Consider the following 15,687-nt stretch of genomic DNA (forward strand, 5'->3'; position numbering starts at 1 on the left):
CAGAGATAAGTATTTTTTCTAACATGTAGGTCTGGATTGTTAAATGCAAGCTAGAATGAATAACTCAAATTTTCATTTTTATGTTTATAGAAGCAGAATAGAAAGTCTAAAATAACTCAGAAAGGTTATTTGAAATAAAACAACCTAAAAACTGTCTCCTCGCGCTCCTTTTCCATCTCAGAGCAGGTAGCCCACTTGCTGTGTTCCATGCAATGTGCAAACTGGTTTGGTGCTGGGCACCAAATAGCCCAGAGGCCCATGTGGGTGGCTTTGTTGCTACTGCCTCATCGAGGGGTGGGTTAGGCTGGGCCTGGTGCTCAGATGGGAAGAGAGACATGGAGTGGGAGGTTTTCCTCCTTGGGAGCTGCCAGGTGTGGCCTGTCCAGATGTGCCAGGCTGGGTGCCCTCCCCTCTGTCCTATCTTGGACCCTCACCTGGACCCACCTGTCCAATGGCCCTCCGTGTGGGGCTGGAGCCCTGCTCAGGAAGGGCTGCTTCCTCTAGGGTCCAAGAGCTGCCGAATGCTCTGGTTGTGCCTGCGTCTGAGACCCGGGCCTACAGCTTTGCCGGGAGCAGTACTGCTAACAGTGGTAACCACGGTCTGTGTCGCGTGTACAGAGAGTAGCCTTGGCCCTCTGAGCCAGTATGGACCATGGCCTTGGCCCCTGGTGCACACAGGGCCTGACAGCAGGCGCAGCCGCTTCTCAGGATTTCTCTCCAGGGGCAAAGGTTCTCTAGTAGGCATCTTATTGAGGCACTGTTTGCAAGGGTAAAAAAAATAGAAACAACTTCCATGTTTGTTGAATAAATAGTGATGTAGCCGCACACTTAAGAACCTACAGTTAAGAATCATACCGTGAAAATGTAGTTCACAGATGTTATTGTGGCCCCCTGTGTGAAGGGACAGTGAATGGTGACTGTTCACGCCTCTCACCGCCTGGTCTCACCCACTTCCCTCCCGGCACCTTCCCGTCCACCCTAGCTACCAGCCACACACATGTCGGAAGTTTCTAGACGTGAGAAAATGCCTTACTTTTTAGCACGGGCTTGGATGCTGAGAGAGGCCTGGTGGCCATGCCCAGGTTTGGTGGACAGTGGAGCCCCTCTATGTGTACAGACATGGGCAGGCGGCGAGCCCGGGGGTGGCATGGATTCTGAGCTGTGATGACGTCCACACAGCCCATCTTGGGGCTGTGATGGCCTCCCCTGGTGAAGCTGTCGGCCTGTGCATGGACAGGGGTCATCCTGGGCAGTGTGTCCCTGGTGTCTGACTCCATGGGGTGCGGGAGATGACAGAGGGAGAGTGCGGGTCCATGAGGTCAGCCAGGCTCCCAGCAGGCCCTGCGGACAGTCTCACTGACCGTGTTCTGGGAAATAAAGGCATCTGGCTGCTTGATTATTTAGATGCCCTTTAAGATGTCTCAGGAGAAAATCTATGGCTTGATTTTTGTTGTTGTTCAGTCGCTCAGTCGTGTCCGATTCTGCAACCCCATGGACTGCAGCACGCCAGGCTTCCCTGTCCTCCACCATCTCCCGGAGCTTGTTCAAACTCATGTCCATTGAATCGGCAGTGCCATCCAACCATCTCATTCTCTGTCGTCCCCTTTTCCTCCTGCCTTCAATCTTTCCCAGCATCAGGGTCTTTTCCAATGAGTTGGCTCTTCGCATCAGGTGGCCAAAGTATTGGAGCTTCAGCTTCAGCATCAGTCCTTCTAATGAGTATTCAGGATTGATTTCCTTTAGGATTGACTGGTTTGGTCTCCTTGCAGTCCAAGGAACTCTCAAGTCTTCTCCAACACTACAGTTTGAAAGCATCAGTTCTTCTATGCTCGGCCTTTATGGTCCATCTCTCACATCCATACGTGACTACTGGAAAAACCATAGCTTAGACTATATGGACCTTTGTCAGAAAAGTAACAGCTTGTTTAAGAAACAAAATAAAATGTCCTGCTCCCTGTTGCCTGGTGTGTTTCAGGGCCTGGTGTGTTTCAGGGTGTTTCAGGGCCAACATCCACTTCCCTATGCTCGTGGAGACATAGGCGTGTCCAGGGCCTCTGGACTCGGTGTTGCCGTCCTGCACCATCCCCTGGGCGTCATTTCTGTGGCGACCCACCTGGGGCCAGGGCCTGAGAAGCAGAATGGATGGGTGGCTTGGGGCACCCCTCATGGAGATGGCGGCAAGGGCTCTGATCCGTGTGATATGCTAGGTGGCCTGGGATTGGGGAAACTGGGCTGGATGGAGCCGTCCTGTCACGTGTCCAGCAGCCTGGCCGACTCTCTTGGGCGAGAGAGGCCAGCTTCAGTCACCGTAGTTTCCCCAGCTTCTCCTCGCCCTGCTAGCTGTGTCATGCTGTGGCCACTGGCTTCTCGTCTGCTTCCCTCTGGTGCCTCCAGGAGCAGCCGTGATCATGGCTGGGCCCTGCTGGGTGCGGGTATTTGGCAGGGTCTGACAAGGGGTCCTGCTGCTGCTGGTATTCATTCCACCTGCCTGCCTTTGGCCTGATGGTCAGGACCCTTGGTCTGTCCCTTGCGTGCTGGTGCTGGGGTGCAGTGGATGAGTGTTGTGGGTGGCTTGAGGGCCAGGGGGCTTATTCCAGACACCTGAGACTGATGTCCATCCTGGGCTCCCCTCCTGAGAGGAAGTGCCACCAAGGACTTGGGAGGGCCTCCCAGCAACCCTGGTGAGCTCGGGTGACCGACCCAGGAGCCATGGGTCTGGGTACGGGGTGCCCCTTGGCTCAGGGAGGTGACTGTGGTGTCTGCGACTGCCCAGCACAGGGGGTGTCACTCAGGATGAGCTTCCCTAGTGCCTGGTGGGCCTCACACAGTGGGACTATCCCCCATGAGCCGCCCAGAATGTGGCCCCAGCCTAGGGCCCACAGTGTCACTCCCTGAAGCATGAGGAGGGGAAGTGGGGCCGGCTGCTGGCTGTGTGTCGGGGGCTGGCAGCCTCTCGCTAGGCTGCGTCCACCAGGCAGCACCCGTATACCCTGTTGTGGCCATGTGGAGGTGTGGACCATGTGGAGATGGGTCTGTTGATGCCGCGCGTGTGGACTCGTGTGTTTCAGGGCTGATGTGGGAGGTACCGGCTGATCTAAGAAGCACACTTTCTCAGAGCATGGGCACAGCCCCCTCTGGCCCGGGCCCAGGCCTGGCGGGCGGACTGGGAGGGGCTTGGGGCTGACCGGCAGCCGTCTGTCTTGTCTGTCTTGCAGTGAACGAGTTCACGGTCATCAGGAAGAAGTTCCGCTGCCCCTACTGCAGCTTCTCGGCCATGCACCAGTGCATCCTCAAGCGGCACATGCGCTCGCACACAGGCGAGCGGCCCTACCCCTGCGAGATCTGCGGGAAGAAGTTCACTAGGCGCGAGCACATGAAGCGGCACACGCTGGTGAGCGGCGCTGGGGGCGGGGCCACGCCAGGGAGGTGTGGGGTCATCACGGGGTCAGTGTGGGGTCAGCAGGGGTCGGTCCAGGGCTATGCTTTGTCCAGGCAGGATGGGGATGTGGGGTGTCAGGGTGCCAAGGGAAGCCCTGAAGTGGGGTCCACTCTGCGGTGGGAAAGACCAGGACAGCAGGGACCCCCACATCCCTCCTGACCGGCTCTGCCCCCAGCCCCAGATGCAGAAGGCAGATGGACACATCGCCCCGGCCCCACCCGTCAAGTTTCCCTTGAGACTGCCTCTGCCCTAGCTCCACTTCTGCGGGCGCCTCCTTCCCTGCCAGGACCCTGCCCCCGGCCTGGGGCTCCTGCCACACAGCCACTTCCTCCGTGCCCCTCTCACTCCTGCTCTGCAGTCGCCATGGGACCCTACGGCCCCTGGAAGGTCTGACAGCCTGGCTCGTAGCTCTGGAGCAGGTGCTGTGTGGATGTATTTGCTTGGCCAGGAAGTGATAGAGAAGGTCATGCTTGAAACTGCGAGGCAGAGTCAACAAAAAGCGGGCAAGGAACCCTTGGGTGGGTGAGAAAACAGGGAGGTCAGGCAGCTGGGGGCTGGGGGCAGGAGAGAACGTTGGGTGGTGTGAATGAAGGCACCTCAGGGCTGCATGGGCTGGCCAGCAGAGCAAGCCACCAGGAGGCATAAAGGGGCCACATCTCTGCGGTGAGGGGCCCAGGTGCATCCTGGCACAGGGCTGACCATCCAGGGAGGCCAAGGTGAGATCTCAGGCATGACCCTGACAGAGTAAGCCGAGGGAGGGAGTGAGTCCAAGCCCACCGTCATAGCACCCGCATCCTTCCTTGCCCATCCATGCATCCATTCAGACAAGTGTCTGGCCATCTGGTGCTGGTGGACCAGCTCCCACAACTCCCCAGGAGCTGCCCGCACCGCCCAACCCTGTTGTGACCAGACTGAAGTCTTAGCTCTCTGGTTGGGAGAGGGTTGCATAAGTCCTAGATTTAAAATGTAGCAAATGATAAGAAGCAGGAAGAGCCCCTGACCTAATGATCTGAGGCTCTGTGCTGAAATCAGATTCTGTGAGGAGGCCCAGTTCCTCCTGACATCCATTTCAGGCCGCGTCCGGCCTCCTGCCTGCCCAGGCTGGCTGGCAGCAGTCCTCGGTCCTTGTGGTTGAGGTTTAGTGTAAGAGCACAGTAGGGCAGATCTTCAAGGTGGTCTGCGGGACCCCTGAGCTGAGAAGTCCAGGGCACTCGGCCAGGCACTCAAGGGAAACCTCCGTAGGCCTGTCGGTCGGAGAATTCAGAAAGGCTTCCCTGTTCCCCTCGGAGCCCCTAGCCCTGCCTGCCCTGTGGGTCGGCACTCAGCCCAGCTCTGGGCTGTCCTGACGACGTCCCAGAAGTCAGGTGGTCGAGTCACCCCTGGTCACTGCTGTCCCAAGACTGCCATCAACCATACCCCCATGCCGCAGCCACTGGGGGCCACCAGAGTCCCATCCATCCCCTTGTGGGGCAAAAGCTGGGGTGTGGCGGAGGTGACTCCTCTGCCATTTTTGCTGGAACGTGTGGGGAGCAGCACGACCTCCAGTGAGATCTGGGCCTGGGGCCAGTCCTGCTGGGGGACACGACCAGCCTGGTGCCCAGCACACCTCTGAATGGAAACAAGTTTTGGTGGCACCTGCAACTCTGTATGTCCTGGCTTTGTGCCTCAACCCCTGTCCAGGGTTAGGGGTGTGAGCAGCCTAGTGGATCGAGTCTCCACCCCTCACTCAGACCTCACCCTCTGGGCCCCCCAGTCATCCGTCTCCCCCTGCACTGACTGCCAGCCCCCGCCACTGACCACCATCCCCCCTCACTGACCTCTGTCCTCCCACACTGACTGTCATCCCCCGGCACTGACCGCCCCCACACTGACAGCCGTGCCCCCGCAGGTGCACAGCAAGGACAAGAAGTACGTGTGCAAGCTGTGCAGCCGTGTGTTCATGTCGGCCGCCAGCGTGGGCATCAAGCACGGCTCGCGGCGCCATGGCGTGTGTGCCGACTGCGCAGGTGGCGGCGGGGCCGGGTCCCTGGATGGTGGCGGCGCAGAGGGCTCCCCTGAGCTGTTCGCAGGCGACGGGCCATACCTGGAGGACCCTGAGGACCCACGCGGTGAGGGCGAGGAGGAGCTGGGCGAGGACGAGGATGACGTGGGCCTAGCCCCCGAGGACACGCTGCTGGGGGACAAGGAGGACGACGACTCGCCACGGGGGCCCCACAGCCCCACGGGGGGCGCGGACAAGGACTTCGCCTGGATCTCCTAGGCCAGGCGAGCAATGGGCTGCGGCCACCCTCACCTGTGTGTGCCCCGGGCCCCTTCTCCTGCTGCCCCCAACCCCTCGTGGAGAGCAACCTGGGGCTCTGAGGCGGCCGCTGCCCCAGCTAGCGGGGCTGGGGTCACACACAGGGTGGAGGCGCAGAGTGGGTTTGAGCCTTGAGAGAGCCCTCAGCATCTCCCCAACCTGGGGCACATGGCGGGCCTCAGGGGAGCCCAGGAGGCTGGCGGCCAGGAAGGGGCCAGTGCTGGCCAGGGCCTCCTTTGTGTCCCTGAGGCCTGGGTCCCGGGGCTGTTAGGAGAGTTCCACTGACCCCGGCCATCCAGGGCTGAGTCCCCCCAACCCCTTGTCAGCTGCAGAGGGACTGCTGGCGGCTCGAGGGCTGTGCCTGCGGTGGCAGCCTGTGGGATCCAGGTCGGGCGTCCACAAAGGCCTGCGGCCCTCCCCCTTCTGGGCTTTGGTGCTCAACATACAGCAGCTGCCGACCTCGGCCAGGGCGCCCAGGTGCTATCTCCCCACGGAGGCAGCTGGGCGGACAGGCCCAGGTGCTCCCACTGCAGGCGCCTCCTCTTTCTCCGTGTGCACTTCTCTGAGGGCCGGGCCGGCCTGCCCCTCAGCCCCGCCGTCCTGCTGCGCCTAGGCCACTCCTGCTGACCCTCCCGGGCGGCTTGCCTTCCTTGCTGCTAACGCCGGAGGGTGTCCCTGACGCCCGTGCTGCTCATGCCGCCCGCGGGGGCCACCCCACTCCCCAGGTGCTCTGGGCCCCAGTTCCGTGAGTCGCTAAGGGAACTGAGGCCGGCACGTGAAATGGTTTTGTTTGGCATTATCTTCAGAGTTGTCTTTCCTTTGGCTTCTTCCCGAGCCTCGCCGTCTTGTAAACGAACTCATCCACCCTCCTCTCTCTTTTCTAAGGGGCTGGGGTCCCACCTCGTGCCGTGAGGACGCTGCCTGCTGCCCGTCCCCATCAGGCTGCCAGTCCAGCACCAGCCTGTCTTCCTTAAGGCTCGTGACACATGCATTCCGTCCTCTGCACCCACCTCTCTCAGGAGCCCCCGAGGGACCCCAAGTCAGGGCCCTGAGGTGCTGAGCTGGGGCTGGAGGAGAGCTGGACTGGGTTTTCTCTCTTCCCTTAGCCTGCACTGCATGGCTTCCCTGTGTTCCTGCCGGGTTCCCGCTCCTCTTTCTCGATGGAGAAAGGCAAATTCCACCAACCCCTCCCAGGTGGCTGCTGTAGGGGTGGCGGGGGGCAGTCAGGGCTGGCTGCAGGCACCTGGATGGTGCTGTCCTTGAATCCCTGCCCAGGGGAGAAGTCACAGCTTCATGTTTTGTTTTGTTTTAAACACCATCAGCCATGTTTTTCTCAGAAGAGGACTGCTCCCATCCTCAGCTGTCGGCATCCTTGAGGGAAGGGCCGGCCGGCGGGGGCAGGAGCCCAGGGTGAGGGGGCTCTGGAGCCCGCGCCCCCTTCTGCCTTTCATAGTGGGGCCTGTCTGAGCCACTCAGCGGGGCTCCCCATTGTGGACCTTTCCCCCACTTTCTAAACCCTTTTATAAACAAGACTTACTTTCTATCAGATGCATTTGGAAACCAGACCTTTGCTACCAAGCATCTCTGGGTTTTGTACAGGGCCACCTCTGCGCCACTCTCAGGGCCTGCCCACTCCCACTCTGGACCACCCTGGCTGACCCCTCCGGGGCCCTCGGTGCCACAGGGGTGTTTTCTCCCTCAAAACGATACTTCACTGGGAAATTCACCTCCCGCCCCTGAGCCCGTGTTAATTCTCGTGTAAGCTGGATTTCAGAGATGGAGGCAAACATGAAGGGAAAGACATGTAATGAAGATTTTTTTTTTTTTTAATCGTGGTCTTTTTTTTTTTTCCAAAGCAATGTTTAAACTAATAAATATTTTTTTATGAAGCGGAAAGCGTGTAGATCACATCTCACATTTTTGTACCTTCCCGTGTATGCGTCTGTGTTCGGCGTCTGCATCACCAACGCGGAAGGTGGGCCATCAGGCGGCTCGTTCTTTGGGGTAGGGGAGGGGCGGAGAACCAAGATTTTGCATCAAGCTCTGGATCCTGACGGGGTTGTATGTTTGGACTCTGGGTTTGGGAACAGTCACAACACTGCCAGGACTGGATAGGGACCTCGATTGAAAGGACACAGCTACTGCTTCCAACTTTGCACATCTTCCTTTTTAGAAAAAAGAACTCTTGAGAAAATGCAAAAACTGGAACTTTTTGCAATATTATATGAAAGATAATCTTATTTTCGCTCATTCTGTGACATGTGCAACTCTTAAGAAAGCCATACTTAATGGTGTTTTTATTTTTAGATCCTATATTGTGTTTTGTACCCGGCCCTTTTTAGAACTCCTTGTAGTGAGGGCGCTGTGTGTGTGCTTTTCTTAAATATTTATTTTTTCAACATGCTTTCAACCTGTCAACAAAAACAAAACAGACAAAAAAAGGGCAGTGTTTGAAGATTGTTGATTTTTTTTCTGGGGATAATCTATATTATATCGACTTTATATTAATGACTATAAACCTGTGTTTGTATTGGAAACGTGTTTCACATTTGTGGGGGGTCTTTTGTAATCGGTCGGTGGAACATCAGGGCTGTTGCCTGTTTCCCTGGAGCCATCGATGCCAACAGCACCTCCTCCCTAGTGGTCTTGAGATTTCTTATCTGCTGGGTGCGCTCTGGGACCCCTGTGGGTCTCGTCTCTGTGACGGGATTAGTTAGATATTCTTGCAAAGCGATCACTTTCAATAAATCGGGAAATTGCTGCTTGAGCCATCGCCTCGTGTGTGTTACAGACAGCGTCCCCTCCTCCGGCCTTGCCCTGGGTAGAGGTGGCCAGAGGGCGCCCCACCCCACAGCCCTTTGTGGCCTGGCTACTGGCCTCCTCTCTGCCCATCTGCTACCCCTGCCTGTGGCAGGGTCCCAGTTCCATGTCCCTTCCCACCCAGGAGACAGACACAGCTTTTGGAAAAGTCCCGAATCTTTAATTTTACTCTTCGCCTGGTTCAGCCCAGACGTGAGACACCTGAGCAAACACGGCACAGACATGCGCCTGGGCCCTCAGTCAGGTGAAGTGCGGGCAGGGGCGCCCCTCCCTGACACCCCTCAAAGTGCATCGAGGACGCCCTGCATGGCCCCGTCACACTCCTGACAAGTCCAGGGCCGACTCGGGGGCGGCCACCCCGGGCCGAGGGGACAGCGGTGAGGTTTGGCTTTAGTGCAAAAGGCCAAAGGCTGGTTTCTTCAGAGGCACTTCTGAGTGGTGGGGACCTCCCCTCTTAAAAAGAAGACCCTGCAGCTCGGAGAGGCCCTGGGCAGGCTCAGTCCAGGAAACGCTGGCAGGCCTTCTTCCAGCGGCAGGCCGTGCACCACAGGTCCCGGTGGTCCATGCCGTACACTTTCCGGCACTTCTTGGCATCACCCCGGGGCTTCCTGAGGGAACACACAGATACATGGGTGCTATCAGGGCTGGGCCCCTCCCTGCCTGGCGCCCTCCCTGGCCCCTCTACACACACCCACCTTGGGTTGGCACTGGGTTTGGCTGGCAGGGCTGGCGCACAGGCCCTGACAGGGGTAGGCTGTGGCTCCAGGCGGACGGGTGCCAGGCAGCCCTGAGAGGAGGCACTGCTATGGCCTTGTGCTCCTTGGGAGCTGCCCGCAGCCTTACCCACCTGGTGGGCATGGTCACTGGGGCACACCTGGGAGGGGGATGTGGTGCTCAGCACCGGGGGTGGGGGCATGGCAGGCAGGCGCAGAAGGCTGGGCAGGGCCAGAGGCTCCAGCGGCTCCAGGTGGGGAAAGGCAGGTGGCACCGAGGCCGTGGGGGACCCTGGGGTCAGGCCGGACAGCCCATCGGTCAGCGAGTCCATGCCGCTATCCAGCTCTGTGTAGTAGAAGTCCTCCTCGCCATCGCTCTGCTCCAGTTCAGCCTGCCTCCTGCAGGGTCAGGGGAGCAACGGGGGATGAAGGTGGGGTTGAAGCAGAAGCCTGCCTGGCACTCCTGCCCCTCCCCCCTTCCGGCCCCGCCGCACCCCAGGTGCACCAGGCGGATGTGTCTCTGCATCCCCGACGCGGAGCTCAGCACCTTCCCGCAGCGCTTCCACAGGCACTGGAACAGCCCCTGCAGCGAGCTCTGGGCAACAGGGGGCAGTCAGGCTGGGCATCCCCCACGTCTACCCCGCCCCAAGGGCCACCCCGGCTCACCTTCCTCTTCCTCAGCGCGGACTCCCCGAACAGGAAGTGGGCTGCCTCAGGGGGCAGCGGTGGTGAAGGTGTAGACGGAGAGGACTGGTCACTGGCAGGGTCCCAGCCCCCGCCGCTGCCCGGTGGCTGCACTGGGGCCTCCCTCCAGGGCTCCAGGCACGGTTCTGTGGACACACACGGGCTCCCGTGTCAGGACTTTGGGGCCCAGGCTATGCTGCCTACAAGTCCCTGAATGCAGAGCCTCTGCCTGTTCACCTGGCCCTAGGTGAGCTTGAGGACAAAGAACCTCTTGAGGCGGCAGTGGCAGGGAGGTGGCGGCCACTACCACCTGGCAACAAGGCTTTCCAGCACAGAGAAGGAAACGTGGAAGAGTCTGGGGTGCGGAGATGCCTGGCCTGCCGGGTGGAGGCAGACAGGTCCTGGGCCACAGAGAGGGGCAATGGGTGTCTTGATGTCCATTTCAGGACTCAGGAGATGTACTTGGAAGATGGTATTCCAGCTGGAGTCTGCCTGCCCCACCAGGCTTGACAGCTCGTAGGATCCTGAGCCCCGCCACCCCCCCCAGCCCAAGACAGGTCTCTCAGCTCACCTGTGCTGAAGGTCACACCTGGGGCCCCCAGCAGGAGGGGGCTGGTGGACAGGCTTGTGAGGGCTGTGGCAGCCATGACCTCGTCCAGTCGGGCTTTTCCTGGGGGGGTTCTGGAGGAGATGGGGGTAGGGGGCAGGTGGGGCCCAAGAAGTACTCCAGGCCTGCCCCCTGGCCTGACACACGTGCAGGCCTGGGCACGTGTGTGCACCCGGCTCCCTCACTCCAGGAGCCGGCTGGGCAAGATGCCCAGCCCCACCCCCAGCTCGAGTTGCTAAGTCCCAAATCCCCAGGAACCACCAGGAACAGGCTTGGGCTGGGGTCTTCCTTCCAAAGCCTGACTTCTCTGCAGCCTGGCCTTTGTTCCACCGTGGCTTCTTCAAACCCTGGTGCTGGACAGGGGTCTGAGGCCCCAGACTGGTGCCGCCAGGCCTGGCGAGGCCTGGCCAGGCCCAGCCCTCCCCCCAATCACACATTAACCAGGGTTGTGCAACAGCAGCTGTGGGCCTAGAGCCAGGCCTGGGAGGGCGGGAGCAGCCAGCAGCAGCCAAGGGAGACTGGGCTGTAAGAACAAGCGGGTCCTGGGGCCCCAGGGGGCCAGGCCAGAGCAGGCCCTTGCCTCCACCGCCAGCCCAGGGGATCAGGCACCGGGGAGGGCTTCTCTGCAGACAGGGATGGGGAGATGGTCATTTGGGCCCAGGATTCCCGGACAGTCAATTCCACGCTGGCCTCACTGTCTCTTCTGCACAGACAGGGACATGCACACCTCCAAAATCTGCGTTTTGAATCCCAGGGGTTTGGGGAGGGGGTGAACAAAGCATGCTAATACATTGGTCATTTCTACTCAACTCTTCCAGGGCAGGGGAGCCAGGAGGCGGTGACAGAAACCCAGTTCAGGACGCTGACCTGCCCTCCATTGAGGCCCCCCTGCGGGGGTGAGGTCGAGAAGGCTCCTACCTGCGCCCATCCACTACTCCTGCACACAGGCGCACGTGTGCACACGACCCCACTGGCCTGGCACTCGGGCCCTGTCTCACCTATGCGCTGGCACTGGGATGTGCGCTGACGGTGTCGGGGGCCCGGCCGCCCCCGCCCCTGGGGCTCCGAGGTCCGCGGCTCGCGGCTCCGGCTCCTGGGGCAGCGCGAACTCAACAGCAGGGCCCTGTGGACGCGGCCGGCTCAGCGCGGGGAGCGGCCAGGTCCCCACCCCCACCGCCACCGCCACCGCCACCACCACCGCCACCCAGACCCACTGGTGCCCGCCCCCAAACCGGCTGCGGCCGGTGTGGCCCCGCCCCGGCCCCGCCCCCGGCCGTCGCGGCGGGAAGCACTCAGGGCGCCAGCCCAGCCCCGCCGGACCCACGGACACGCGCGGCGACGCGCCGCCCCCGCCCGCCCCGCCCCGGGGCCCAAAGTTCGTGCAGCCCGACGCCATCTTCGCAGCGGGAACTTTGTCGGCGCCCCACGCCCGGTACCTGCGGCGGCGCGGGTACCGACACGGGCGCGGTCGCGGGGTCCCGGCCGGCGGTGCGGAGTGGGGGACGCCCGCAGCCCGGGCCGGACGCCGGAGGGCGCTCGGCCTCCATGGCCGGCCGGCCGGACACCGAGGCTGCAGCAGCTAGGGCGGACGCTCGGGACGCGGCCCCGGGCCGGGCCGGGCCGGGCTGGCCGGGGCGCCGACCCCCGCCCTGGATCGGCCGCCGCCCGCGCCGCGCCGCCTGGAGGCTGCCGACCGGCCCCGCCCCCTCCCCGCGGCCCGAGGTCCCGCCCCCGCCCCGCGCCCATTGGCCCGCCCTGCAGTCACGCCCCGTCCCAGGCCGGCTGCTCCCGCGCTGGCCGCCTCCCGCGCCGGTCTAGGAGGGGTCCGGGCTAGCACCGCCCGCCGGCCGGGCTCCCGCCCCCGCGTCCGTGCGCCCGGGTCCCAGGGCTGGCCGGATTCCTCGAGGGGAGCCTCTGCTCGTATCTTTGGCGGACCTCCCTGGAGCAGGTTATTCTTTAACGTACGACTGCCCACCTCTCCCGTCCCTTATGTAACTCCAAGGACTGTGGTGGAGCCTTCCCTGGCGATCAGCGGCCACCCTGCGGCCCAGCTCACCTCTCTGAGGAACCCTTCGGCCTGAGGACCGCCCCCCAGGGCTTGCTCCCCTTCCCACTAGCCCGACCAGAGGCAGTCTCAGCTGACCTGGCCCAAGTACCTGGCACGCCCAGCGGAACCAAACCCCACCCCCAAGGCTCTCAGGGTGAGAAGAGCAGGCTGAGGTATAGGGATCTGGGGCTTTATTGAGAGCCTGCCCTGCAGAGGACATGGCAGCCAGGATCCGGGGGACCCCACATGCTGGCAGCGCTGCCGTCTGGAATTTGTGTTGTCAGTTGCATGTGGGGGAGAGGCTGTGGGGGAAAGAAGGGTTCGCAGCCCACTCTGGAGGAAGGATCATCTGTAATTGGGTGTTCAGGGCAGGGAAGCGATGAAGACCCCTCCCCAGGCTTAGACAGGAAGCAAAGTGTCTCTGTGCCCCGCACACGTCCTTTCCTGATAGGAGCTGGAGCTCGGGGGCTCCAGAGGTGCCCCCATCTCCTGGATGCTCTCATACACGTTTTCCAGGAGGCTCTTGTCCATACCCAGGCCCCCAAGAGGGAGGACCTCGTAGGCTGGGTCACTCCCCAGAGCCAAAATTGCTCCCCCACCTTTGGGGTCTGGCTGGTCTGTGGCAGGTCCTGGGTCCCTCCTTTTAGGTTTGTTGACCCTGGAATACAGGATGTCCACCTGGAGAAAGGAAGCCAGCCCAGGGAGGAGTCAGTGCCATCCACTCAGTGAAGGATCTGCCCAGTCCCACCCACCCTATCTCATATCCTTTGGGTTACCTGAGTGGGTGGGATTGCCTCGACCTTCCCCTGCCCCAGGCCTTGGGGGCCCCGATCTGTTCCCCTGAACTTCTGGACACAAGCATACTCAGCTACCACAGGTCTGGCCTCAGGCCCAGGCCTGGCATAGCTGCTGGTCAGCCGTGCCCCTGCCCACACCCCAGAGCTAACTGCCAGCCTGGCCCTGGGGATTGTTGCCAGCCCCACGTTGGAATAGGTGGCCTCTGGGCCAGTGGAGGGCGCAGCCAGGGGCAGCTCCTGGTGTGAGAAGGGTGTTGGGGGCCTGGTTATGCCTCTGGATGCCTCCAGCCACTGTGGACGTAGGAGATCCATGCTGGCAGGCCGTGGGGCTGTGGGTGGAGAGAGGGCAGAGGTTACTGGGAGGTCTGGGGATGCCTGCCCACCTCCAGGCCCTGGCCCTCCCACCAGCTCACCTCTGCTACAGGGCCGGCTGCGATGCAGTTCATGCAGCCTGGTGTCCGACTTGCTGAGGGAGCAGTGGGGTCGTCTTAGCAGTGACTGGGGGCAAGGAAGGCTGGTCGGCCTCCAGATGGCCCCACCCTGGCCCCAGCAACAGTCTGGCCCCAGGGATACTCTGGCACTCACCACTTCTGCTGGCATCGCACTGCCCTGCAGCCTGGACGGCTGCCTCCGTGCCTGCTTCCTGGGTGGCAGAGGGTCATCAGCCCAGGGAGGCAGAGACACGGGTCAGAGATGTCAGCCTCCGGTCCAAGGCCCGTCAGGAAGTATATGTACAGAGCCGTGCTGGGCCTGCCTGAGTCCCCCCCTCTGGCTGTAGAGCTGAGCCAGGCCCCACCCAGGGCAGGCAGGGATGGACATACCTGTTGCAGGTTGTGCACAGCACCCACAGCCAGAGGAGCAGTGTGAGGCACCCTAGGACCCAGAGAGCAGGAGGGACTGAGGACCCCTGTAGCCTCATCCTGTGAAGATGTGGACGAGCCTGCAAGCTGAAGACTGGTGCTGGAGGCTGAGGGACTGGGGGACTGGGAACCCACCTGACAGCCCCACTTCTGTGTCTCATGCTGCCAGGAGGTCCCCTCCCCGCTGTGCGCTGTGACTCAGCACACAGGAAACCCCACGTCTCGGTAGCCCCTCCCTCCTACGGAGGCCGAGGGGGCATACCTTGGCGCCCACCTTCCCATCTCTGCCTCGGGGTGCTGGTGTGAGGTGTGCTCTGCCTGGCCCCCACAAGGACCTGAGTTGGCAAGGATGACCCAACTGATGGCTGAGCATGGGGCCTGATTAAGGCCCTGCTGTGGTCACAGGCTGAACTTGAGACGCAGGTCACACCCCAGGAAGGCAAGCCACAGGCCACAGACTCACCTATAGCCACGTCCTGCCCAGGAATGGCTCCTGTCCAGGTGGTGCCTCCTGGCCGTCCACTAAAGACTGGCCCTCCAGGGGTTGGGAAGCTGGGGAGTCAAGCAGGCTGGAGGGGCTACTCTAAACATGGACTCCCCTTCTCCCCCTGGCTCGCCACCCCTCCCCCTCCCACTGCCCCTGCCGTTGGATGTCCACTTCCTGGAGTCTTGGCAGAGCTGCTCGGGGGCAGGGGGGAGCAGGTGTCCAGTCGCACAGAGCTATGGGGTGGGGAGTCTCTGGAGGTGGGGGCCAGTCTGCCCAGGCCCAGCAAGTGGGCTTTCCTCACCAGACGGCCTAGGTTCCAATGCCCTGACTTGGTAGGGCCCAGGTCCCAATGCCCTGACTTGGTAGGGCCCAGTCCTCCCAGACTCTAGCCCTCAGCTATCCTAGGAAGGCACTAAGGAGCTTGGGGCCCTGACCAGGCCGGAAGCGAGTGGGCACTCACCAAGGCCAGGACGTGGTGTGGCTCCTCCACCGTCTGGAGGCCAGAGTAGCACTCACCGAGACCGGGGTGTAGTGCGGCTCCACCGTCTGGGGTGGCGGGCAGCTTGGGCACCTTGAGGCACAGTGCCTTTGTCTCTCGCAGCCCAGCTCCCCACTTCACTTCCTGTGCGCCTCATCTCATCTCCCCGCCACGGCAGCCGCCCCCACCTGCTGTGGCCCCGCCTGGGGTCTAGACAGTACTTGGTGGGGCGAGTCGGCACTGCCTCCACCCATGATGTGCCAGGTGCACGGGTGAGGAGACATGCACAACACCCCCAGCTCGCTGGGTCCTCCTGCCCCATTAACAGCACTACCCCGGGCCCAGCATGGTCAAGGTCTCCTCCCACCACAGCTCCACCCATTTTTGGCTGTCAGGCACTGTTGGGGGGCATCCTAGGCTGTGACCCACATCTGGGAGAGCAGCAGGGAGGCTCCT

The 15,687-nt window shown here is 61.7% G+C and overlaps 3 protein-coding genes across 6 annotated transcripts in view; 1 reads left to right on the forward strand and 2 right to left on the reverse strand.

Annotated features, from left to right (window-relative positions):
• Nucleotides 1-8,505, forward strand: part of ZBTB46 (zinc finger and BTB domain containing 46) — a 51,601-nt gene extending 43,096 nt beyond the window's left edge. For all 4 annotated transcript variants that reach the window (XM_019972027.2, XM_070801282.1, XM_070801283.1 and 1 more), the window contains 2 exons: nt 3,216-3,391; nt 5,328-8,505. In XM_019972027.2, coding sequence (XP_019827586.2) covers nt 3,216-3,391; nt 5,328-5,699 — 548 coding nt within the window. In that variant the 3' untranslated portion in view covers nt 5,700-8,505. The remainder of the gene's footprint in view (nt 1-3,215; nt 3,392-5,327) is intronic.
• A 191-nt stretch (nt 8,506-8,696) lies between these two features.
• Nucleotides 8,697-12,829, reverse strand: SLC2A4RG (SLC2A4 regulator). The gene is made up of 8 exons (XM_070800661.1): nt 12,719-12,829; nt 11,999-12,376; nt 11,561-11,685; nt 10,527-10,636; nt 9,938-10,101; nt 9,766-9,866; nt 9,254-9,670; nt 8,697-9,166 (listed from the first exon to the last, which is right to left on the reverse strand). The coding sequence occupies exons 1-8, from the start codon at nt 12,827-12,829 to the stop codon at nt 9,055-9,057; spliced, it is 1,518 nt and encodes a 505-aa protein (XP_070656762.1). The 3' UTR covers nt 8,697-9,054.
• On the reverse strand, nt 12,784-15,355 carry LIME1 (Lck interacting transmembrane adaptor 1). The gene is made up of 7 exons (XM_070801288.1): nt 15,214-15,355; nt 14,730-14,818; nt 14,228-14,279; nt 13,992-14,049; nt 13,820-13,904; nt 13,386-13,735; nt 12,784-13,287 (listed from the first exon to the last, which is right to left on the reverse strand). The coding sequence occupies exons 4-7, from the start codon at nt 14,004-14,006 to the stop codon at nt 13,009-13,011; spliced, it is 729 nt and encodes a 242-aa protein (XP_070657389.1). The 5' UTR covers nt 14,007-14,049; nt 14,228-14,279; nt 14,730-14,818; nt 15,214-15,355; the 3' UTR covers nt 12,784-13,008.
• Between the last annotated feature and the right edge of the window lie 332 nt (nt 15,356-15,687).

This window comes from Bos indicus, chromosome 13, assembly GCF_029378745.1.
Source record: "Bos indicus isolate NIAB-ARS_2022 breed Sahiwal x Tharparkar chromosome 13, NIAB-ARS_B.indTharparkar_mat_pri_1.0, whole genome shotgun sequence".
NCBI lineage: Eukaryota > Metazoa > Chordata > Mammalia > Artiodactyla > Bovidae > Bos > Bos indicus.

Excerpts from the sequence above, each read along its gene's own strand:
- SLC2A4RG (XM_070800661.1), bottom strand. The coding sequence starts at position 12,829 with ATGTCCTCTGCAGGGCAGGCTCTCAATAAAGCCCCAGATCCCTATACC. Across the intron at positions 10,102-10,526 it reads AGGTGTGACCTTCAGCACAG|AACCGTGCCTGGAGCCCTGG; the intron begins GTGAGCTGAGAG and ends GTGTGTCCACAG. Across the intron at positions 9,167-9,253 it reads AAACCCAGTGCCAACCCAAG|GAAGCCCCGGGGTGATGCCA; the intron begins GTGGGTGTGTGT and ends GTGTTCCCTCAG.
- LIME1 (XM_070801288.1), bottom strand. Across the intron at positions 13,736-13,819 it reads CAGCCGGCCCTGTAGCAGAG|CCCCACGGCCTGCCAGCATG; the intron begins GTGAGCTGGTGG and ends CTCCACCCACAG. Across the intron at positions 13,288-13,385 it reads AGGCAATCCCACCCACTCAG|GTGGACATCCTGTATTCCAG; the intron begins GTAACCCAAAGG and ends TCCTTTCTCCAG.